The 23912-nt window shown below is 52.8% G+C and overlaps 1 protein-coding gene and 1 long non-coding RNA gene across 2 annotated transcripts in view; both read left to right on the top strand.

Moving 5' to 3' along the window:
- Positions 1-3454: 3454 nt before the first annotated feature.
- LOC132226308 (uncharacterized) lies at positions 3455-11292 on the top strand. Its single transcript, XR_009451033.1, has 3 exons — positions 3455-3583; positions 9515-9624; positions 11175-11292. It is a non-coding gene; the product is annotated as an uncharacterized LOC132226308 (long non-coding RNA).
- A 2392-nt stretch (positions 11293-13684) lies between these two features.
- Positions 13685-23912, top strand: part of CCDC33 (coiled-coil domain containing 33) — a 69570-nt gene continuing 59342 nt past the window's right edge. Inside the window, exons 1-6 of the mRNA XM_059691703.1 lie at positions 13685-13696; positions 13931-14022; positions 15126-15246; positions 21618-21747; positions 22319-22452; positions 23379-23450. Coding sequence (XP_059547686.1) covers positions 13685-13696; positions 13931-14022; positions 15126-15246; positions 21618-21747; positions 22319-22452; positions 23379-23450 — 561 coding nt within the window. The remainder of the gene's footprint in view (positions 13697-13930; positions 14023-15125; positions 15247-21617; positions 21748-22318; positions 22453-23378; positions 23451-23912) is intronic.

Here is a 23912-nt window from a genome sequence, read left to right as displayed (position 1 = left end):
CTCGAGGGCTGGCAGATGGGGATAGGGTCAGAGATCTGGTACATTGTGGCACACAAACCTCTCTGGGGCAGCGTGTGTGTGTGTGTGTGTGTGTGTGTGTGTGTGTGTGTGTGTGTGTAGGCAGGGACAGTGGCACACAGGTTCCATCCTTGAGGTGTGTGCCTTGGAGGGTGGTCAGAGGTCAGTGGAGAGTGAGGGTGGCTCCGGAGCCTGTGCACCATCTATCATTGTCCTGTACTTTTCCACCGCTGACCTCTGCTCACAGCAGCAGCTCCTGGGAGCCAGACCACACATTTGCCTTAGTTATGACCTCACAGAAGTACAGCAAAGTCCTTCGTCTTCCCTCCCACTGACAGCTGGGCTTGGGCCTGGCCCCCACAGGGCCACCTGGCTAGAGTTTGTCAGACACATACATACCCCTCCAGCACCCAGCCAGGTGCGGGGGCTTACATTTCCCAGCAGCTTGGGACCCAGGACTGCTGCACTGTGCCTCTGAACCCTCCCCACCATGGCTGGGTTAAGTGAGCGCCAGGACAGTGGCACGGCCAACAGCAGCTCCCCCAGGCCCAGCTAGAGGCCAGGCCAGAGCTCTAGGGACAGAGAGGGAGGGCATCATCTTGCAGATGCTGTGTGGAAGCAGGTGCTGGAGAGGCAGGCCCCTGGGCTCTGAGACTGAACTGGAGACCTAGTTCCCTCAGGGGCCTGAAGGTCCTAGAACTTGGCCTTCCATGTGCCCAGCTGTAGGCACAGAATAGGGGCTGGGAGCAGGGAATGAGTTGGTCCCCTTCTCTACTTCTGTGTGGAATCAGCGGCCCCTCTAGCTCTTCAGTTTCTAGAATAACATCAAGACCTGGAGGAGTCAGCTGTGCCAGGAAAAGCCATTATCCTGACAGCCTCCCTCCACTTGCTAAAAGCTCTCTCCTTCCCCTGGGGCCTCACCCCTCCAGAGTTATTTCATCTCCACTCACCTAGCCCTGACCCACCTCTCTGGTGTGTGTCTGAGGGAAGGGAGGAGAGCCGCTTGCTTAACTCTTTCTATACCTGAGTGAAGTCAGCACCAAAGTCAGCTCCCTTGGCCTTGCTCACGGTCCTTCCTGTCTTTCCACCTGGTGTTCCTCCTGCCAGACACACAGGAGCTAATGTAGAGAAGGGAAGGGGGACAAGAGGCCAAAGCTAACAGGAGGGTGAAAGACAGGCTGACAATATGGTCATGAGTTCCAACCTGAATCTGTCACTGCACTGCTTGTGACTTAAGGCCTTCACTCACCCTTGGTTCTGTCTTCTTAGTACACTGGGAGGCCCCAGGGGATACAAAAAAGCTGTGCATGGTGCAGGAGCTTTGAGGCTTTGAGTAGTGTTTAGGGTGTAGAAGGGCTGACTTCCTGGGATACCCCCTCCCTTAGTGCTTCCACGGAAGAGTGGAGGCGAGCATCCTGCAGGCAATTCACAGAGCAGGCGGACAAGAGTGGGTAAGAGGCTGCTTTGAGTCCGAGGCCTCTGACTTTGAGGACAGCTGTCGGGGGGAGAGAAGCGGAGCACAGAGTGGCAGCAGGAGGGTTATGGCTGCACCCTTCAGTCAGCAGAGGCCATAGAGCCTCTGCTCTGCCTGAGGGAGGTGCCGGGGGTGGGGCAGGCTGAGCTTCAGGGCCTCCAGCCGTGATGCCTTCTCTTCTCAAGCCCGACAGCCCCCTTGGCAGGGTGAGCCCTGAGTCTGAGGAAGGCTCCAGGTCTCTGGGAGACCCAGCCCTGCTCCCCTCAGCCCTCCATCAGCGCTCCCTCACTCCCCTCCATGTGGCCCTCAGTCAGGTCCCCGTTGAGAAACACCTAGGTTGTTTAGACGGCAAATGAGGGACCATCAGGCCCTGGGCCTTCTGTGTACAGGAGCGTCACACTTTCTCCCCAGCCCTTCCAAGTACCCTTAAGGGCAGCACAACTCAGAGAGCGTGGGCTCAAAACCCAACTCTGTGTGGCTAAAAGCTTGTACTCTTTCTAGGACTTCAGCCAAAGACCCTCGCTTGTAGACAATGGGGAGACATCAGGCCAGAGACAATTAAAATTATTTTTATTAACACTTTATGGTATTTAACAATGTGGCAGGCGCTTTACACATAATATTTCACTTCATGCCCACAACAACCCTGCATTTATCATCCCCATTCACATGAAGGAAGGAAGACACAGCAAGGTTACATACCTTGCCCAAAGTCACCCAACTAGTAGGGTATTAAGCTGGGATTTGGAACCCAGATGGTCTGAATCAGGAACCCTGTTTTGGACTCATACAGCCCCTCAGTCAAAGCAGAAGGGGAGCTTGGAGATGGGGCTCCCACAAGATTGGTCACCCATAGGAGTAGGGTTGTGACATGGAGAGAGCAAGGAGTCAGGCTACTGTGTCGCTCAGTCCAGAGGATGGAGGGAGCAGTGAGGGCCGGGGCAGCGTGCTTTCTGGAGGAAAGGAACAAGCTGGGCTGGGACGGCCCACAGGCTGGTGCTGCTAACACCTGGGCAGATGGACTCCCACGCCCCTCACTCCCTTGGGGAACTTCTGGGAGTGGGGCCAAGACTGGTGAGGACACCATCTCTGCTCTCCGCCCCAGGGTGCTGTTTATGCACCCAAGTGTGTGGTAAGGCCCCCCCCCTGCCACAGACTCTCCAAATGACCCCTTACCTGTGACTGCTGCACCATTACAGCTCCGACATAAAAACCTCCTCAGCAGAACAAGTATTAACTCTCTCGCTGAGCTGTTTGATGGCTCTGGATCTCAGGGACTCATCCCGGAGACCTGTGAGATGCACTGGATGCAGAGGCCCAAGCCCCAGCCCACCTTGGACAGCTTGGCACTGCACCACCTGTGAGTGCTTGAGGGCCAGAAACTCTTCACCCCACCCTGCCCCATGCCCAGCTCCAGGTGCCCAGCCCGGGGCACAGCACACAGTGCATGCTGCAGAAGGCCTGCGTGTGCTCATTGGAAGGTTTCAGAGCTGGGGGAGCTGGGCTAGAAGCTTAGGGAAGTGAAGGGCAGCCAGGCAGTACCACGCAGCCACCCTGCCCAGAGGCCTCCTCCCACCACACAACCTAGAGAAGATGTCAAGACGATAACGAGAGTCTGTGTACACAAGTGCCTGCTGGGAAGTCCTGCACTGGCAGAGGCAGGAAGACAGGCAGGCAAGGTGTCTCCCCGACTCCCACCCCACCCTGAGCTCTGGTGCCTGCGTCCATGTGAAAGCCTCAGAGGTGGCCAGTGAGACAGTGTGGTCACCCGAGCAGGCAGAGCAGCAGAAGACAAACCTGGCTCCCCCTGGGCCTGAGGTGACATGAGTATCTGCCTGGGAGAGAGATCTCCCTGCTCTGTCCACTCCTTGCTCAGATTTATGGACTGTGGAGTCAGGAGGGGTGAGGAGCAAGCAGGAAGCCCTCCCTCTGACTCAGCCTGCCCCTCCCCTCCCAGGAAAACCACGTCTGAGGAAGCAAAGAACCAGGACTCCAAGGCAGTCACATCTGTGACCTCAGAGCCTACCAAAGCCCCCATCTGGGGTGACACAGTCACAGTGGAGATCCAAGCTGAGGATGTGGTGCAAGAAGGTGAGACGGGGGCTGGGGGGGCCTGGTGTGTGTGGGAGGGGGTAGTAGGCTCCCTCTCAACTCAGCTGGAAGCCACCTGAATGCCTCCTTGGGTTCAGTTAAAAGCACTTTAAAGAAAAAAATCATAATACTGTCATTCCTCATCTACCTAGCCTGCTGGAAAAATGAGTTGTCCTACATAAATTAATTTTCTAGATGATGGAAGCTTATCTTCTTTATGACCATTGTTGTTATTTCCACGGTTGTTATTGCTGCATTGCCCACTGACACAGCACATCACAGCTTCCTGGCACACCCCAAGTCTCGCTCAGAGGAGTCGCACCAAAGAGGAACCATGCTGCCCCCACTGCCTAGATGGGCACACTGAGGTTCCGGGGACTTAAGCAACTGGCTCAAGCTCAAGTAACCAGTGAGTGGAGGGCTGAGGGACTCAGCATCCAGGTGCTCACTGTAGGTCCAGGGTTTTAGCTGTTTTCCTACACGGCTTCCTACCCTGCCTGGTCCTGCCCAGCGCTGTCCACAGCAGTGTTCCTGTGCTTCCCAGGGGCGGTCTGCTCTCAGAAATGGCCCGATAATCCTCACTCCTCCCCCCAGAAGCCTTTCCAGTCCCCCTGTCCTGACAAATGGGAACACTGCAGGCACTTTAAGGCACGTGAGCACGCATGCGTGTGCACACTTGTGCTTTCTCCACTGGGGCCTGAGCAGGTGGGAGCTCTGCTCTCTGGTGTTATCTGGTCAGAAGAACTTCAGGCTCCCACCCCTTAGGTGGGCCTTCTCTCAGGTGACAGGCTTTCCTTCCTCCTTGCACCCTCACCACACCCCACAAAGCGCAGAAAGCCCCTGTGAAGACAGTGAATGGGGAGAGAGAAAAAGATTGAAGAGGGACATAAATCAAAGGGAAAGAGGCTAGTCTTGGGTCAAGCCAGAGGACTTTTCCCACCATAAAGGGATCGGTGGGGCTGTTGGGATGATATGAGAAAATGTGAAAGGAGGAAAAAATTGACCTAGGACTTCGTACAAATGCAGGTGTGTACCTGTCTTTGTGCATGTCTGCATGCTGGTTCATGTGTATGTGTGAACACTGTGTGTGTTCAAAAATGTGCTTGTGACTGTGCCTGTAGGCATGCATGTCTGTGTGTGCAGCATGTGCGTGTGTGTGTGTGTGTGTGTGTGTGTGTGTGTGTGTGTGTGTGCCTGCATCTATGTGACTGTGGCAAGTGAATCTGGACTGGGATCCCGCCCTGGGTTCTACACAGCTGGGGTAACACAAGAAAGGATGTGATGAGTGGCCTCAAGCCTATCTGTGTAGCAGAGAGGGAAGCAGGGTTCACTGTAGGAGGGACAGGAGGTGGGGACCCTGCCCCGGCAGGCAGGGAATATTGACAGACACCTCTTTTCAGATTGAAGTAGCTGGATGCTTGTTGGAAATGGTTGCTGTGGTGATGTCTACAGTGGGAGGGTTGGGGAGATGGAGGACCAGCCAAGAGGTGGGGGAAGGGCAGGAGGTAACTCAGTGATGTGTTAATGAAAAGCAAAGGGGGGGGTTTCAGACCCTGTGTCAGGGCAAAGCAGGCTGGCAGTAGAAATAGCTTGCTGGCCTCGCAAAGGACAGTGGGAGGCTGAGGGGCACAGTGCCCAGAGAAGAAGCTGATGAAGCATGTTTGTAGCACAGGGACAGGAACAGGGAGGTATGGCTGTCCATTCACCCCAATCCCAGCTCATCTGCTGGCTGCCCACACAGAGATTGGGGTTGGGGGGAAAGGTAGGGCACTCACCCCTTGTTTGACCTCAGAAAATTCCAACTGTATTTGGGGGCTCAGAGCCCATGGGTAATGGCCATGCGGGGCTGCAGCCTCCACAGCTACTGTTGTAGCTTTGGCTTGGAACACTGCAATCCCCCAGCTGAGTCTTCTCAGTCTGCTCAGGCTGGGTGAGCGTGTGGAGCGCTACAGATGGTTAACGAGAAGGAAAGCAGTGACAGCTATGAGGAGCACTTGCTTAGAATTTTATAGCTTGAAAAACACATTCCGCTCCCTATAACAAGATTAGGAGAGGCACAGAGTTTTTTCTTTTTAAAGTTTTAACATTTTGCAGAGCAGGAACATGAAGCTCAGAGAGGTTAAGTGACTGGCTAAATGTCACAGAGCAAGTTTGTCTGTTGGTAACTAGGGCCCAGATTTGCTGACTTCAACTCCCTGTTTTACTCTAGTTTCTTTTTTTTTTAATATATTTTTTATTGATTAAGATATTACATATGTGTCCTTGTCCCCACGTTACCCTCTACCCACCCCACCCCCCCGCTCATGCCCTCACCCCCCCATTGTCCGTGTCCATTGGTTAGGCTTATATGCTTGCATGTAAGTCCTTTGGTTGATCTTTCCCCCTTACCCCCACCCTCCCCTACCTTCCCTCCAAGGCCCGACAGACCAATCAATGCCTCTCCGTCTCTGGATCAGTCCTTGTTCATCAGTTTATGTTGTTCATTATATTCCACAAATGAGTGAGATCATGTGGTATTTATCTGCTCTCCAGTTCCATCCATGCTGTGGCAAATGGTAAGAGTTCCTTTTTCTTCTTCCTCTTCTTAAAGAATACCTTTCAGCATTTCATATAATGCTGGTTTGGTGGTGATGAACTCCTTTAGCTTTTTCTTATCTGTGAAGCTCTTTATCTGACCTTCTATTCTGAATGATAGCTTTGCTGGATAAAGTAATCTTGGTTGCAGGTTCTTGCTATTCATCACTTTGAATATTTCTTGCCACTCTCTTCTGCCCTGCATGGTTTCTGTTGAGAAATCAGCTGACAGTCATATGGGTACTCCCTTGTAGGTAACTGACTGTCTTTCTCTTGCTGCTTTTAAGATTCTCTCTTTGTCTTTTGCTCTTGGCATTTTAATGATGATGTGTCTTGGTGTGGTCCTCTTTGGATTCCTTTTGTTTGGGGTTCTCTGCGCTTCCCGGACTTGTAAGTCTATTTCTTTCACCAGGTAGGGGAAGTTTTCTGTCATTATTTCTTCAAATAGGTTTTCAATATCTTGCCCTCTCTCTTCTTCTGGTACCCCTATAATTCTGATGTTGGTACGTCTGACGTTGTCCCAGAGGTTCCTTACACTATCTTCATATTTTTGGAATCTCTTTTCTTTTTTCTTTTTTGGTTGGGTATTTTTTGTTTCTTTGTATTTCAAATCTTTGACTTGATTCTTGGGATCCTCTTGTCTGCTGTTGGATCTCTGTAAATTATTCTTTATTTCAGTCAGTGTATGCTTAATTTCTAGTTGGTCCTTTTTCATGTCCTCCAGGGTCTCACTATACTTATTGAGGGACTCACTAAATTTATCGGTGGTTTCCATAAAATTCTTGAAAAACCTTATAAACGTGGCCTTGAACTCTATGTCCAGTCGTTTGCTTTCCTCCATTTCTACCATTTGTGACCTGTTTCTTTGTCTCCGCATTTTGGCTGCTTCCCTGAGTTGATAGAGTGGCTTTGTGTGCTAGGTGTCCTGTAGGGCCCAGTGGCTCAGCCTCCCCAGTTACCTGAGGTGGACACTCTTGGTGCACCCCCTTGTGGGCTTTGTGCACAGTCTTGTTGTAGTTATGCCTTGGTTGTTGTAAGATCACTGGGAGGAATTGACCTCCAGGCCAATTGGCAGTGAGAATCAGCTGTGTCTGCAGTGGGAGAACTTCTGTGCTGGAGACACCCTTCTGGGGCAAGACTTGCTTCAGTGGGGCTTTGGTGCTCACTGAGACTGCACCCTGAGTGTGTCCTTTATGGATCTGAGGAGTTGTGATCTGGATGGTCCCCCTCTGACCACTGGTACAGTGGCTCTTGGATCTAAGGAGGTGCTAATTTAGCCTCTGCCTGAGGTTACACAGCAGGAGCTATGAAGAGAACTGCAGATTCCCCTTCCTTTTTTGGAGTTTGGAGGTGCCCTGATGAGACTCAGCTGTGAAGCAATGCAAGCCGCTGTGGGGCCTTGGGCCTTCTCTTGGAAGTTCTGGGTCTGTCTGGCCCTGCTGCAGTTAGGTAATTATCAGGTTGCAAAGGGCCGGGGCATTCATATGCAAAAGCCTCTGCCTCAGCCTGGGTGGGGCGGGGTCTCAAGGAATCAAAGGGCGGAGCAAGCAGCTATGGCAAATCCTCAGCCCTGCCCCAAGGAGTCGCGTGTCTCAGTGTCCCGGTAATTGCTGCAAGCACCTCTGAGGGAAAGCCGCCCTCAAGTTCGCCCACTGCCAGACAGTCCAGTTTCTCCCCGTATGAGTCCTGGGTCCCCAGAGACTTCCCGGAACCAGAGTTCAGAGCAGTCAGGAGCTTGTGACTCCCTCCTGATTCAAAAAGACAGCCGCGTCCTCAGGTGCCAGCCCCTTTCCACGCGCACGAGCCCCCGTACCTCTGCACTTTACTTCCGCAGCTCCTCTGGCTCTCAGTGTGCTTTTCTTTCCTTCTAGTTGTAGAATTTACACTCAGCCAGCCTTCCTGTAGTTCTGGATGATGTCCGTTTTGTCTTTTTGATGTATTTTTCAATTGTTGTGGGAGGCAGCAATTTCCTGGTGTTTATCTATGCCGCCATCTTAGTTTCTCCTACTCTAGTTTCTTCAAGGCAACCTCAAACCCTTCTGGTGCTCAGTTGCCCCCTTCCCTTCCAGTGTGAATCCCATATGGCTAGCTCTGAGGGAACGTGGCAAGTGTCTTTCCCACTCTATGTGTCCTGGGTTGCTTTGGGGAGAAGAAAGAGCGTAAAAGTAATCAGTAAAGCCCTCAGCTTCCACCTCCACCCCCTAATCCAAAGGACTCACCCAGCTCCAAGTGGCCAGCAGCACTGAGCTTCCAGCCTGCCTAGCCCACAGAGCAGGCAGCCGTACCTGGTTCTGAAATGTCATTGTCTCAGGGAAGAGAGGCAGAGGCCCAGAGGGCTACACAAGAAGAGTACACTTGTCCACCTCAATCCTCTCTCCCATTATTCTCTAGGCCTCTCTTTTACCTCCTTTCCTCCGCCATCCCCCTCAATCCTTCTCACTCCTTCATCCACCCTTCTACTCCTTTCCTCTCTCCACAGCTTCTTTTCCTCTTCAAATCATAGACCTCCAGAATAGAAAATGTCTCAAGAGTCACCATACTCAGCCTCTCCCATCAGCCTTTTACTAGCTGTGTGATGTTGATCAGTTATACAACCTCTCTGAGATCCAGTGACCACATTTAAAAAACAGAGATGGTGATTCCTTCCTACTTAAGGGTGAGTATTTGTTGGACTAGGCTCAGGAGCACCCATCCCCATGCCTGGCACACAGCAGGTGCTCGCTAAGTAGTACTGCCATGACTATTTTCAGGTCATTGGTATTCTCCTTGGATTTCATCCGAAGTTTATGCATTTTTATGGCAAAATATAGCATCTTTAGAGCGAGTTTTCTAAATAGTGCATCATTCTTAGTGTTTAGTTTTCATGTAGTTGGAGTAGACTTTTACTGAGAGTTGTATTGAAGATTTCTTGAGTAGATCTCTTTGCAAAATGTGAGAGATAATCCCTGCCTGGGGAACAGGTGAGAGTGTTTGTGACCAAGGGAAGGAGCCTTATTCCTGGAAAGGGGCACTATTCTTGCTTCCTTGTGTGGCTCTGAGCGTGCACATGTATATCTCTGCCGTGGGGGCTGAGCTCAGTTCTGCATGTGTCCATCCCTGAGCTGGGAGCTTCTAGACCAGCTAAATGAGAATGGCATCTTTGGGTTTAGCAGCATTTAGCATAGAGCCTTATCCTGTGCAGGGGCTCAGGCAGTGCTTGTGAAGTGTGCCTGTGTGTGTCCCACATGTGTGCCTGCATGTAGATTCCTCAGTGTGGCCCCTGCTCCCCTACTCTCAGCAATGTCTCTCACCTCAGAGGGAGGGACAGTGGTCAGCTAAGCCTGACCCTAACTCTGTGCTCCATTTTTCTCTCTCCAGATGTGATCCTTAAGGTGGTGGACAACAACAAAAAAGAGGAGCTGCTGTTCTATCAAATCCCCATCAAGTACTTGCGTGTCTTCCACCCCTACCACTTTGAGCTGGTGAAGGTGAGTCAGCCCTGGGCGCTGGCCCACACTGGCCTGGGACAGGTAGTGGGGAGCCCCCAGCTATCCTCTCAGAGTGGCTCTGGGCATCCATGCCCACCCTGCAGTGTGGCCTGTCTAGGACCTTGTGGGGCTCAGGAAACATAGCTCCTGGCAAATAGACAGGAATGATATCCATAAAAATTTGGAATTCTCCAAATTGATCTTCATAAAACAGCCAAAATGGCATAGAATATCTACCACATTAAATGAATACACCAACTGAAAATGCATTCTGATTTCATATATGTTGAAAGAGTAAGAGTATATCTAAAAATCAATGCCATACAGTATTTGCAAAGTACCTGCTATGTTCCAGGTCCTGGGCTATATGGTATACACACCATCTCTAATTCTCAAGATGAATTCTACTTTGCATACATAGGACTGAGACTCAGGAGAGAAGAATCCTCTCATCCTGGATCACAGAGCAAGTCAGGTGCAGAGTCAAGGGTGAGTCCAGGTGACTCCATCTCCCAACCAGTTCACTCAGTGCTGCCTCCACATGCTACCTTGGCAGGAGAAAGCCTGAAGAGAGCTGGGGAATATAGGAGATAAAGTGTTCCCTGGAATGAACCCATCTAGTGGGCCTCTGGCCACTCATTTTATGGTCTGAACATCCCAGGCCAGCTCCCCTACCTGCCCTCCTCCCCAGAGCTGATTGGTGGAAAGGAGAACTTACACTCTCATTGCTCAAGTACTTATTAAGTACCTACTGTGTGCCAAGCACTGGGCCAAAGAAAAGCAGAAGCATCATTTCTCTCTCCTCCATTGTGCATTCCAGTTCCCTACAGTGGTTCAGAGTAAAGAACAATGCAAAGTTGGATTGTTGGGTTCCTCTCTCAGGTCTTCTGCTTGCTAGCTATAAATCCATAGGAAGCTGCTTAACCCCACGGGCCTCCATTCCTCATCAACAAAATTAAGATAATATACCTCCTAACATGGCCTTTTGGAGGATCAAGTACAATAATGTGCATAAAGCACCTACTATGCTCAGCACATAACAGGTGCTTAGTTCAGGCTAGTTCCCTTCCTGCCTCCCTTCCCCAGGCCCTGATACTGACATCCTTTTCAAGTGACTCCTCAACCATGATCTTAGGGGCCTGAAAGTTCCCTATGCCTCAAGGAGAACCCCACACTCAGGACCTCAGAATGAGGCAAGGAAGCAAAGCCCAGAGAGATTAGTGACTCACGTGGGAGACTCAGTACTTCAGCTGTAGTTCTGGGAGCATCACCCAGGCCTCCTGGCTCTCTGTCCAAGACTAGTTATCACATCTTTACAAAGACAGCTGGCAGGCATGGTCCTTGGGAGGGCAATGAAATATTCAAATAGACAAGGAAAGATTTATTATATTGATCTCCTTGGAAGGGCTCACAGGGAGCCTTTAATTATCAGCTCGGCGCCCCGGTGGAGCAATGCCAATGCTTGTCTGCAGAGGGCTGGATTCATGGCCAGGGTCTGCTTCTTAGTCAAGCTTCTTCTTGTATGTCTTCTTCCCTGACTCTATTCCCAGCCCACCAAGACTGGGAAAGCTAATGAAGACACTGCCAAGACCCACCTGTACGCAACTGTCGTCCGGAAGGGCAGCTTCATCCCCCGCCAAGTTGACGGTAACCACAGAGCTCTGGAGGTGCCAGCCCGGGGCCCTCGGGGTTGGGGCAGGGTGGAAAGGGGTGAAATTTAGATGGTGTGGGGCAGAGGTGTCTGGGGAAGACTGGGACTTTCAAAATAGCAGAAGTGGTTTGTGAAGAATAGCCGTGGGATGGCAGAGATGATAGAGACGGAGAGGAAGATAAATGATGCCTTTCCGGGCAGGCAGCCCTGCCCTAGCCTTGTTTCCCTCACTCTGCTCCTCACACACCACCCTGCAGGGAGCGCTACAGGGAGAGCGGGGCTCCCAGAGTGCAATGTCTGTCTGAATCTCATGGGGGCAGGAAAGCCCACCACCTTGGCTCACATCTGATTATTTCTCTCCTGTTCTGTCCCTCCCAGAGTAGTGACCCCTGACGTAGGGCCTACATCCCCCAAGTGAAAGTTTTAGGGCCACCCTATATTTCCTTGAATCCTGTTTCTGAAGAGCATTGGCTGGTCTTCTAATTAGGTATTCATTCATTCATTCAATAACTATTTATAGAGCCTTCCTAATGGAAGGCCAGGCACAGGCCCTATTTCCACACATACCCACCACCATTATTTTCTATACTAAGCCTTTCACAGCTTCAGGAGGATTAGCGTTGCTCCAGGAAGATATAGTCCAGATACTGAAACTCCTCTCCTTTCCCTCCCAGTCTTCAAACTGCCGAGGAGTGACAGATTCAAATCCAGCCATGACCTGCATCTGATCAGGGTGGAAGCAGGGAGGCCCAAGCTTCAGGCTTCCCCTGCCCCGACATGGGTTCTCTGATCCACCCCATAACACTGTGAGCTGACAGAGCAAGGACCGTTCTTCAGTCCCATTTCACAGCTGGGGCCATGGAGCCCCAAGAACAGTCTGGTATAGGAGTGCAGATCTCCTGACCCACACATCTGCTTCCCCACAGCCACCTCATGGATGCCGGCATGTGTCAGACCTGTAGGCACACGCTGCTCCCCTCACCCCCTCTTCAATCATGCTCTTTCCTGCACACAGAACACCTTGACCTGCAGGGGGCTCACTGTGGGTCAGCCACCCCCTTTAGAGTCTGGGCTCCTCTGCCCTCCAGTACCCTCCCCACTCCCCTACCCCAGCATAGATGTCCTCCCTATAGGCTCCTGAGGGCAGACCAGAGAGGACAGTGGGAGAAGAAATTGCTCCTATTACTCACAGGGTTGTCATGAGCAGGTGTGCTTGGGCAGCTGTCTCATCCGACACCTGACCATTGAGCCCAGAACAGTGATAAATTAGTCCCCCCCTCACCTTTCAGACCCCCCCCTTAGCCCCTACACCTGTTGGAGTCCCTGTAAGCAATAGAGCCTGACAGCATTCCAGTAAAAATACCCCAGGCCCAGACTCCCACCCCCAACCCAAGTTTGAAATGCCATCATCAGAGATTTCATCATTTGAATTTGGTGAAGGGATTCAGTCTTCAGAGGCCCCCACAGCTGAAAGCCACTTAAGCACTATTTTAAATCGTTATCAGCTCACAACTGTGTGGAGTTAGCTGGCAGCCAGCTGAGGTGAGTCAGGGTTGGGTCCCGACCAAGGGGCTTAGGAGAGGGAGCTGACGGTGGAGGGGAGAAAAGGGAAAGGGGTCCAGAATAAGTCCCTACTCCTAGGCACTCTCCTCCCATTGAAGATCAGAACTAAAAGGACCAAGGAGATTATGGTCAACCCCTCAGTGTACAAGTTAGGACATTAAGGCCCAGAGTGGAGCAGGGACTGGCCACAGTGACTTAATGACCCAGACTTAGTAAGTGGCTGAGCTAGATTAGACCTATGGTAAGGATTCCACCCAGCCTCCAAGACTAGCTCAACCCCAGCCCTCTCCCTGAGGCCACTGCTATTCTTCTCCTTCCCCCTCCCAAGTCTCTATGGTTGTTTCTCTCACCCTCATAAACACAGTCAGCTTCTTCCTACCCTTTCTCCCCTTTTCTCTTCATTGATGGCATTCATTTACCCCACAAACACACATGGGGCTTCTACTCTGAGCCAGGTGCTTTGGCTAAAAGCTGGAAATACAGCACTGAATGAGGTAGATAAGTCCCTGCCCCTGTGGTGCCTGGGGGGCTAGAGATGTGGGCCAAGGGGCAGACAGGCCAATTTGTGCAGGCCTTGACTATCATGGTAAAAATTATGGCATGCATTCTAAGGGTAGTGGGGGAAAGGGAGGTCACTGCTGAGTCTCAAGCAGAGGAATTACATAATCTAATTTCTTTTTAAAACAGCAATATTTGCCACCACATATCAAATTGCCTGGGAAAGGGGATGGTTTAGGGACAAGAGCAGAGGCCAGTGAGGGGGTCAGAGAAGTAAAAGGAGCCACAGGAATCTCAGCTGGGGGGACAAGGAGTGAGGACCCAGGTCCAGATCAGGAGCTGCCTGGGATGGCAGTGGAGGTATGTGGGACAGAATCCGTGTCTTCTCTCGCTGCCCATCCAATGCCTGGCACAGGGCCTGAAGGATAGCAGCCTTGAGCAGAGAAAGACCCTAGAGAGGCAGGAGCAGGTGCAGAGGTATAGAGGCAGAAATGAGCCCATCTTTGGAAAGAAAGATGGCAGGCAGGCTAGCTAACCCTGCTCCGGAGAGGGCCAAAGGCCACTTGGGACTCACCTGCCTCCTCTCTTCCCCAGGTCTTTGTTCGGGGAATAAATGAGACCCTAATCAACAACCCCAGCCCCATGGTGGTCATGGCCCGGGTGGTTCCCAACTACATGGAGTTTAAGTGAGTAAGTCCCAAGCGGTGTGAGCAAGAAGGGAGGGGCAGAATGCAGAGGAGAGGGGCGGCTAGAACCCCGCCCTCCCCACGAGGCCCTTCAAGCCTCCCCCCTGGGACTGAGGGCCCAGGAAGCTACCCACAGCCCTGGAGAGGGGCATCTCAGACCTCTCCTGAGAGCAGGCTGAGGGGAGTCAGCATACAGATGAAGAAAGGGGGTCCTCAGCCCTTTCAATCTACCTCTCCATCTCATACCCACCACTCGAGTTCAGGCCAAGGTGGTTCACTATCTGGTGGTTGCTCCCAAAGAAGGCAGCCTAAGGGTCATCTCAGAACTTCACGACCTTTAGGCGTGCCCAAGGGTCCCCTCCCTTGCCCTCCATGAGGTCTCCCTGGCCGCAGCCCCAGCTCCTCCCCCTCCCCCCAGACCTCTTTTTGGGTATGGGCATTCACAGTCCTCAGGAGGGGATTCAGTCTAGATTGGCCCTGGAGACACACAGTGCGGAGAGTTCCCCAGGAAACATGTGCCCTCTGTGACAGCACCATCTCCTGAAGCCATCTGCCTCTGTCACTTCCACTGACTCTGATGGTCCGGGAGGATTCCCTGACTCATCTGCTCCATTGTTGAATTCTGACAAACTATGAGCCCTCCTTGCTGGTTGGAGGAATGAAGATAACCGATGCCCTCACTCCCAGCCCTCCTATGAGCTCAGGGAGTGCCACCCAAGCCTAACCAGAATTCCACCATGGGGGTGGGCCATTCTCACAAGGTCTTCCAAAGGTGAGGCAGGGATGCAAGAACCATGTTAAAGATGGGCAGCGGGGGCATTCAGATGTGGCCAAGGCCACGGTGAGTCATGGGGAAGGAAACGAGCTGCATTCCATCCCCTGACCAGGATGAGCTTTCCCAAGGCCCTGAATAGTGATCAGAAGGACCAGGACCCATTTCCTGTCCTAGTTGGGCCACTGCACTTCCTCTCTCACATCAACCCTGAGTCCACTTGGGGGCCCTTGGCTGCCAGGCTTGGGCACAGCGTCAAGAGTGCTGGACACAGGGCCTGAAGGATGGTAGCCTTGAGCAGTGCTTGACCCCTATCTCCTTGCCTCCCTAGGGTCAGTCAGATGAACCAGGACCCAGCCTCCCTGGGGTTGCCCTTTACCCCCCTCTCCTTCCCTATTCCGTCTGTGATGAACTTCGATGTCGCCCAAGTCAGCCAGAACGGGTGCCCTCAGGTATGGCTCCTTCCCCGCTTCACTCCCTGCAGGTCCAGACCTAGTAACTCCCCCACATTCCTCAATCCCTCCCGCAGCCAGGCAGCTGTTCACTTGCCTGTGGAGCTGTGCGCCTAGGGTGGTGCCGTCTGTGCTGCTGAGAAGCGGCCCACAGGGAGCTCTTAGTCTGGTGAAGGGTAAACATCAACACCAGGTAATGGATAATCTAATAACAAACCAGGAGGGGCTTTCAGAGCTGAAAAATCAGAGGAGAGAAGACAGAAAGAAGACAAATATTGTGATTCCACTTACATGTGGTACCTAGAGAGGCAAATTCAGAGACAGAAAGTAGAATGGTAGTTGCCAGGGACTGGGGCCAGGGAGAACAGGAAAGTTAGTTTTTAATGGTAAAGAGTTTCTGTTTGGGATGTTGGAAAAGTTCTGAAAGTAGATAGTGGCTAAAGTGATAAATTTTTGTTGTATATATTTCACCACAATAAAACATTTTTTTAATCAGAGGTGAGAGGGATGTGAAGCCTGGGCATCCAGCTGTGGGACTTGAGTTTTTAGTAGGGAGTGTTGGTGCAGGGCAAGTGGGAACAAGCGCACAGGTGTGCAGGTGGGGGTGCATGTCAGGGTGGGAGAGGGGCCAGTGTGCCTGAGTATGCTGGGGAGGGAGGTGCAGAGTGTCTGAGTCCAGGCGAATGGCCAGATCCATCTTTTCCCATGGTCTGCACCTCAGCAGGAGCTTGCCCCACATGATGGTCCCAGCATTCCTAGGGGCCTTAAAGAAGACAGGGTGCTTGGGAAGTTCTTCCTGTTGTCTGCCCACCAGTGTTCATGCCTGACATGGCAAATGTAAAATGAGGCACTCTTTCAGACCCACAACCCTCATTTAAAGGCAGACATTTGAAGAAGGTTCGGACGGACATGGACAAGAGTGATGGTGGTGGGAGGGGTGGAACAAAGGGGGACCCTGGGGACAAAGGCTTCAAACTCAAGCCAATCCTTGGCCTGATTTCCCCAGAGTCATCTCACACATGGCCCTGCATTTGCCCAGAAAATTATAAACCAATCAGCAGGCAGTCCCAAGCGGCAGGAGGCATGGCTGCTTTAATGAGTGAACCTCTCCGCACCCCCAGCCCTTCTCTGGCTGCTTTTGCTGCCTGGCTAGTCTGGGTGGCGGAGGGACCCCTGAATACAGAAACTTGCCGCAGTGCCTCTTGCATGTGTGGGACTCAAGGCCAGAGGCCCAGCGATGGCAGAACACTTGTTGAAGGTCACCCAGCACTATGGCAGTTGGACCAGGTTGAGAGCTCACTGGCAGCCAGCACAGAGGTGCCCAGGTGCCAGCAGTGAGAGGCGAGCTTCTGTGGTACAAATGAGAAGAGGGGGTTCGTGGGCAGAGCCCTACCTGGAAGGGACACCAGTCAGCAGCCCTGTGCTCAGAACTCACACAGACCCCTGCCCTGTCCCCACTCTGAGCTTCAGTTCCCTCTTCTCTCTAGTTGGGGCGCTGGGATGATCCTAGGATCTGCCTCTCGGACATGCTGGAGTGATTTCCCACCAGCTGCCCGCCAGGCCAAAGCACTATGGGCAGGGGTTTGAGGCTGGACCCACCTCTGTGACTTGCTGAGTGGCCTTTGGCAGCTGCCCAATTTCTCTAGACCTGCTGACTACTACCTTATTGGACTGTTAGGAAAACGTGGAGGGCTAACCTGTGCAAAGTGCCCAAGCCTGGGTTGGAGGCGAAATGGGCTCCATCCTTTTCACAGATGCCCCTCCCTTGATGCCAAGTGCCCCCTTTGAGGCCAGCCTGGACATTGCCCTTGTCATGTCTGGCTATAAGTAACAGGAACCCCAACTCACATGGACTTAAGTTCTAAGATTTATTGTCATACATCACAAGGGTCCCCCATGTAGGATGCTGCTAGAATTGGTTGATCTACTGGCTCAGCAGTGTCCTCACAGACTCAGAGTCTTTCCAACACCCCTGAAATGCCATCTTCAGCTGGACAACAACTCATGGAGGCAAAATGTTCTCAGCATCCCATCTAGATATGACCAAGACCAGAGGAAAAGGGTCTTAATGAGGAACTTGAAACCTCCCCTGCAGCCCCTGGCAGACCACCCCTCTCGTCTCATTGGCCAGAACTAGGTCACATGCATTTCTCTCAGCCATTCCTGAGGAGTATGACATCACCTGCAGTAGCTAATGCAGGAGAAGGGGGCCTACTGGCCCAAAGTGGGTTCTGTTGGCTAGGAGGGAGGAGGGGAATGGTTGAGAGGTAGATGGCCCTCAGTGTCTGCTCACCTCTCTCAGAGCCTGGGAATGATGGCAAAATCTGAGCTCTGATGAGTCTGCTGGACCCAGCACAAGTCTGAGACTTAGGACTTACTCCTCCCCTCCTCCCAGAACCTTTGAGGGGGGACATTGCCCAACAGGCTGCTCCTGTTGGCCTGGCTTCCTACAGAGCTGAGGCAGATCCTGGCTAAGAAACAAAAGCAGTGGTGAGAGCAGCTGTCTGCGCCCAGCGTCCTCTCCTGCCTCAGCCTCCACAGCCAGTCTGTACCCAACCTCTCATGGGGCCCTTGTCATCCCACAGATCCTGCCCTAGTGCTGGCCACGCCTCCGCTCAGGCCTCTCCCATCCATCTGGTGAGAAGCAGCCACAACGGCCTCCTGCCCAGGGCTAGTCCCTTCCTCTGGACCCCTTGTCCCTGTCACCGATAGGACAAAGCCCTCCCTGTCAGCCAGATACACAGGCCTCATTTCCTCCAGCCTCCTGGCTCACTGCTCCAATTCTCACAGGCATTCTCTAGTCCCACTGGGTAACTGGCTTTCTCCACCCCTGTACTGTCCCTCTCTCACCTCTCAGTCTTCACCTCTACTGTACTCTGAGCCTGGATGGTCTTCCTCCTCATTACCAACTACATGATCTTAGGTCCTCACTTCCCCAGGTCAAAAATCATGGTGTGGCTTTTTCCTCTGACATCCTAGCTTCCACAACCTGCAATTTGCTTAGGCCTCTGCATGGATCATGGGCAGGTGGGGGGCTATCCCCTTGGAAGATGATGAGCTCCAGAGGGGAGCAGGCTCTGGCTCTAGCTCCCCCATATGCCCTTTAACAAAACAGAGGCATCTAGCATGGAGAAGCCCCTAGTCCAGGGGTGGGCAAACTTTTTGACTTGAGGGCCACAATGGGTTCTTAAACTGGACCGGAGGGCCGGAAGAAAAGCATGGATGGAGTGTTTGTGTGAACTAATATAAATTCAAAGTAAACATCATTACATAAAAGGGTACAGTCTTTTTTTTCAATAGTTTTATTCATTTCAAACCGGCCAGCAGGCTGTAGTTTGCCCACGGCTGCCCTAGTCGATGTTTGCTGAGTACAATTGAATTGAACTTTCACCTTCACAGCAAAATATCTGTTGTCTCCTTCAACACTCACAACAGCTCATGGGGCATGGAGCAGAAGACATTGGATGGTGACAAATCTAAGTTACAGAGAGGAGAAGGGACTTCCCAAAGGTCACACAGCAACGATGAGATAGACCCGGGTCTCTTGGCATCCTAGCTCCCTTGAAGCCCTGTGCAGCATCAGCTGTTGGCAGCTAACCTTCCCAGCATGCCTGTCACATGCTTGAGCACAACAGGCAGCAGTGGGTGTGGGGATGGGAGTGGGTGTGGGTGTGGGTGTGGGTGTGGGTGTGGGGGTGGGTGTGGGTGTGGGGGTGGGTGTGGGTATGGGTGTGGGGGTGGGTGTGGGTGTGGGGGTGGGTGTGGGTGTGGGTGTGGGTGTGGGTGTGGGTGTGGGGGTGGGTGTGGGTGTGGGGGTGGGTGTGGGTGTGGGGGTGGGGGTGGGTGTGGGTGTGGGGATGGGAGTGGGTGTGGGTGTGGGTGTGGGTGTGGGGGTGGGTGTGGGTGTGGGGGTGGGTGTGGGTGTGGGTGTGGGGGTGGGTGTGGGTGTGGGGGTGGGGGTGGGGGTGGGTATGGGGGCGGGTGTGGGTGTGGGGGTGGGGGTGGGTGTGGGTGGGTGTGGGTGGGTGTGGGTGTGGGTGGGTGTGGGTGGGTGTGGGTGTGGGTGGGTGGGTGTGGGGGTGGGTGTGGGGGTGGGTGGGGGTGTGGGTGTGGGTGAGTGTGGGTGTGGGTGGGTGTGGGTGTGGGTGGGTGTGGGTGGGTGTGGGTGTGGGGGTGGGTGTGATGGGCCCCAGGAAATGGAAGGAGAGACCACGGCCGTGTAATGAAGATTCTCTCTCCCAGGAAGGCACGTCTGCCTCAGTGGCTGGAGGTTAAAGGCTTTGCTGAAGGTCACAACTGAAGAGTAATCACATTCCTTCATTCCATAGCCCATGGTCTTTCTGGTTAGCAACTGCGGCAACTGGCTTCCCCTTCCCCCTCCCCCACCTCCACCCCCCATCCTCCTGCCTCCCCTACCCAACACATATGCCACCAGCACCTTCACCAGGGCCCTAGCATTAGACTCTGAAGGTGGTCTAACCTTGATACCTTCCTAGATTCCTGCTCCCCCACTCCGTCCCCTGCCCACGACACACACAGGAGAGGCTGACCCACCGCCCACCCTCAATTCTAAGTCTGAAGGGGACTCATTTTCTGGGGACTTATTATGTGAAAACATTCAGGGAAGGAGCTGTCCATACTGGGCAGGCACATACCATTTCTGGCTTTGTAGACTTCATCTGACACAGGAATAGACCACAGAGAGGGCAGCCAGCATCCATTCAATAGCCCTCTCCCAGGGTGGAAGCAAGGGATAGAGCAGCGGGGCACTGAGTCACAGGTCCTTGAGTGCCCAGTGCCTGGCAGATGGTCCAGGCTACGTGGATGCCCCTCTGGAACCCAGGAGAATGGGGGGCTTTGGGATGGCATGGTTTGGCAATCAATCCTAAAAGGTCACTTCCAAGCGCCACCGAACCTAGAAGCAGCTTCCCTACCTGGCCTCATGGCCAAGCGGCTATCTGGGCGCTGCCCCATCACCTGCTCTCAGGAACACTGCCATCACCTCAGCCACTGCCTGTGTTCGGATTCCCAAAGTGACTACAACCCACCTCCCCAGGGGGAGGGGCAGGGGCAGACACAGCTGAACCTCCAGCTGAGCCTCAGAGCTGGAGCAGGCACATTAGTGTGACAGGCATCAGGGTCCTGCCACCGCGGGGGGAGCGACCCGCTGATGTTTTGCGATCCTGCATCAATAGCCCCTGAAGCCGGTGGTGCATCTGCATTGACCTTTCCAGTGATGACTGATTCCAGTGGGGAATGGGCGGCGGGGCCGCTGCCACTGTTGCTGACAGCCCCTGGCTGGGGCAGAGGCAAGACAGCCACTGGGAGAGAGTGCACCAATGACCGCCCTGTGCTGGGATGTGCAGGACGGCCTGCTGGGGTTACAGAGTGACACCCCCAGGTCTCAGTCCCCGCTCCTCACATTCTGGGCCTCCTCTACCTGGAGTCCCCTGTTGTTCCAGGCGTCCTCCACCCAAGCCACCTCCACATTTTTGCTGGGCTGTTTCCCCACCCAGAAGACCTTCCTTTCCCCCTTGCCCTGCCAGTCCCCCTTCAGAGCCTTCCACTGGTCCCTCTTCCTACCGATGGCTTTTCTGACCACCCCCAGACATCCCAGGCCCTTATCTGGGAGCTATAGTTAATGCTGTCTTGTTTCATTGTTTAAGTTGTACTCACATGGTACATGAGCTGCTGCCTTAACGTGTCATCAAATCCCCTGAAAGTCCGTTGAAGAACTGGTGTGGCCTCTGCGAGGAAAACCTGTGTGGACAGGGAGGGGTTGTGACAAGGGTAGAGGTCATGTCTAACTTGGCATCTCTGATACCAGCAGCCATGGGTATGAACGTTGGTGCAACTCTTTAGGAAAACAGTCTACCCATAATGAATTTCTTTAACTCAAATTTCTGTTTTCGCTACTAAAGACACCATTTGAGATATAGAGAGATATGTCAAAGAACGTTCAGTGCATGTTATTGCAGGAAAAATAGGAAGGAAGAAACCAGGGCACTTGGACATGACAGAATAGCCAACTCTGGGTGACAAACGTTACTTCTGACTGTGGATGTGTTTAGGTTTTCATGGTAAATTTTAAAAATGGGATGTTAGAATAGCAATCATATACGAAGGAGGCATAGAAAAAGACTAGAAAAATATACTGTCTTGTGAACAGTTGTCTTTAGTATAGGAACTTAGGGGTTTTTAATCTTTCTACTTTTCTATATTTCCCCAAGTTTATTCATTAAGTGTGTGTTGCTTTTATAATTGAGACAAAGGTTTGTGGCATATATAGACATGCACAGAACCAATATTCGGACCTCCCTTGCTGGGGAAGAAGCTATGGCCGACCATCTGCTCCCACCTTCTCCTTTCAGCTGTCCAAGCCCGGGGGACCCCCAGAGCTGCCCCTGTGGAACCAGTCCTTCCTCTTCCAAGGCCGAGACGGAGCCACCAACTTCTCAGAAGACGCCGCCCTGGTGCTGGAGTACTACGCCTCGACTTCAAGTAAAGGCACATGTGTGACAGGGTTTTCAGGCCATCCTGCCTCTGCCTCCCCAGGGGTGGTTCCAGGGCCGCCTCCCAGTGCACGCGGACAGGCAGGGGAGCACCAGGCCGCCTTTCTTGTCTAAATTGCAGCTCTGGGGTACGGCCCTATTCCCATACTGGGTCCGTGTGGCTTTATTGCACCACCACCCCTCCCCATGCACTTATCAGTGAGGTGGGTGGAGGTGGGGCCCTCAGGACTCACATCCTGAAGAGTGGGGAGGAGGCAGATTCTGAGAATAGCTGATCCACCATCTTCAGTCCACACTATAAGACTGAAGCCCCCAAAAACAGGGACAAGAGAGATACATATCAATACCCAGAGGCAGAAATATGCTTAGAGCTGGCCTTGAACTCAGTAAGCCCTGATGAGCAGAGAAGGAGGAGGGTATTTGCGGGCACATGCCAGGAGGTGGGTGGTGAGGGATGGGAGGGTTGGGTACCAAAGGATGGGGCCCAGGTGGGGCTGGGATCTGAAAAGCCTGAGGGGGGACTTTGTTGGGAGCCTCAGCTTGTCCTCCCCCCACCACAGTGAAAGGCGGTGAGTCGTGGACCTTCAGCAAGCCCCTGGGAGTCTCCGTGTTGCCATTAAAGAGCCATTTGTACCCCGAGATGCTGAGAGGGAAAGGCCTGAATGGGTTGCGAATAGAGAGGCTCCCCATCACCGTGAGTCTGCCACCTGGCAAGTCCACCCGGCCCCACCCTACCCCGCCTTGCTCCTCCATGCCTCACCAACACAGGCGAATCTGGCTTCTCCAGCAGCTTCCAGCAGGCCCCCCACTCTTGACACTGAGGATGTGAGGAGTATCCACAGACACCAGAAGTCTGTCTTGCCCTTGGGCTTGTGATGAAATTGCCCCAGAGCAACTTGGGGAGGAGTACAGGGATGCTCCATGGGATAGCAGCAAGAGCTCAGGCCTCCGTCCAGCCAGACCTGAGTTCAAATCCTGACTTGCCCTGGTCCTCACGGTAGAAGCTGGACCACCTTACTTGACTGCTCTAAATCTCAGAGTGCCCATCTCTAAAATGAGAGCATGTTTGTATACAGTCTCTCTGTTTAATACGAATTGAGAGCTCAAACTCAAGAGCCAGACTAACTGGGTTCAAATTCTGGTCCTACCACTTACTTACCAGCTTACATGACTGTGGGAAAATTACTTAAAGTCTCAGCGCCTCAGTTTCCTTGTCTGTAAAATGGGTTCGTAGTAATAGTACTTTTTTTATAGGTTTGCTGTGAGGGTTTGGGGGAAATGCCCATAAAGCACTTAGAACAGAATAAGTTCTCAATAAGAATTAATACATTATTATCATCATGGTCTACCTCTATGCCACCTTTTTCACTAAAATACTTCTGGTCATATGGTCATAATAGACCTCCACTAACGGGAGCTTCCCTACTCAGCAGGAGGCGAGTCTGAAGGTGCCAGTCGGGTCTCCAGTGGAGTGGGGAAGGGTGTAGGGGGCAGTGAGGCCGAGTAAGGAAGGGGACCTAGCCCTCAGCAGGCACCTTCCTGAGTAATCAGAACAGTGGGCTCAGCAGAGGCAGAGCTGCCCTGGACATCATGGTCTGACTGCTCCCTTTTTCTCTCTAGGACACCAAGCTGAAAACCATAAATGGCGAGGCCCCCACGGTGGATCTCTCCTTTCAGCTGCTTTCCTCTGAGGTAAGGCTGAAGGTCAGATTGAAGTCGGGGGCTGGAAGCCCTGTGCCTCCTCCAGTAGCCCCTCGGTGCGTCCCAGCCTCCTTCACAATCGCTGGCCTTGTTCGGGGCTGGGGTCAGGGCTTCAGGGAGGAGGAAACTGCTGCTTTGGATGGAAACACCTGAGGGTGACTTGAGGCTCCAGAAAACCAGAGAGAACGCTTAGTTAGAAAGAGGAGAGTTGGGGGAGAGAGCCTGGGAGTTAGCCTCTAACCTGTTCTAAGCCAAGCCTGGCTCACTGGGCTTGAGGTTCCACAGGGTGAACTAGGCCATCAGCTTCTGTAGCTTATAACAAACTGCCACAAACCCAGCAGCTTAAAAAGCACCACGGATGAGCTCAGACTCTGCAGTAGGCAGTCCTGCACAGCGCGGCTGAGATCCGAATGCTCGCAGGGTCATGCTCCTTCCTGGAGGCTATGGAGACTG

The sequence above is a fragment of the Myotis daubentonii genome, chromosome 1, assembly GCF_963259705.1.
Source record: "Myotis daubentonii chromosome 1, mMyoDau2.1, whole genome shotgun sequence".
NCBI classification, from domain to species: Eukaryota; Metazoa; Chordata; class Mammalia; order Chiroptera; family Vespertilionidae; genus Myotis; species Myotis daubentonii.
This window is presented reverse-complemented; position numbering and strand designations above follow the sequence as displayed.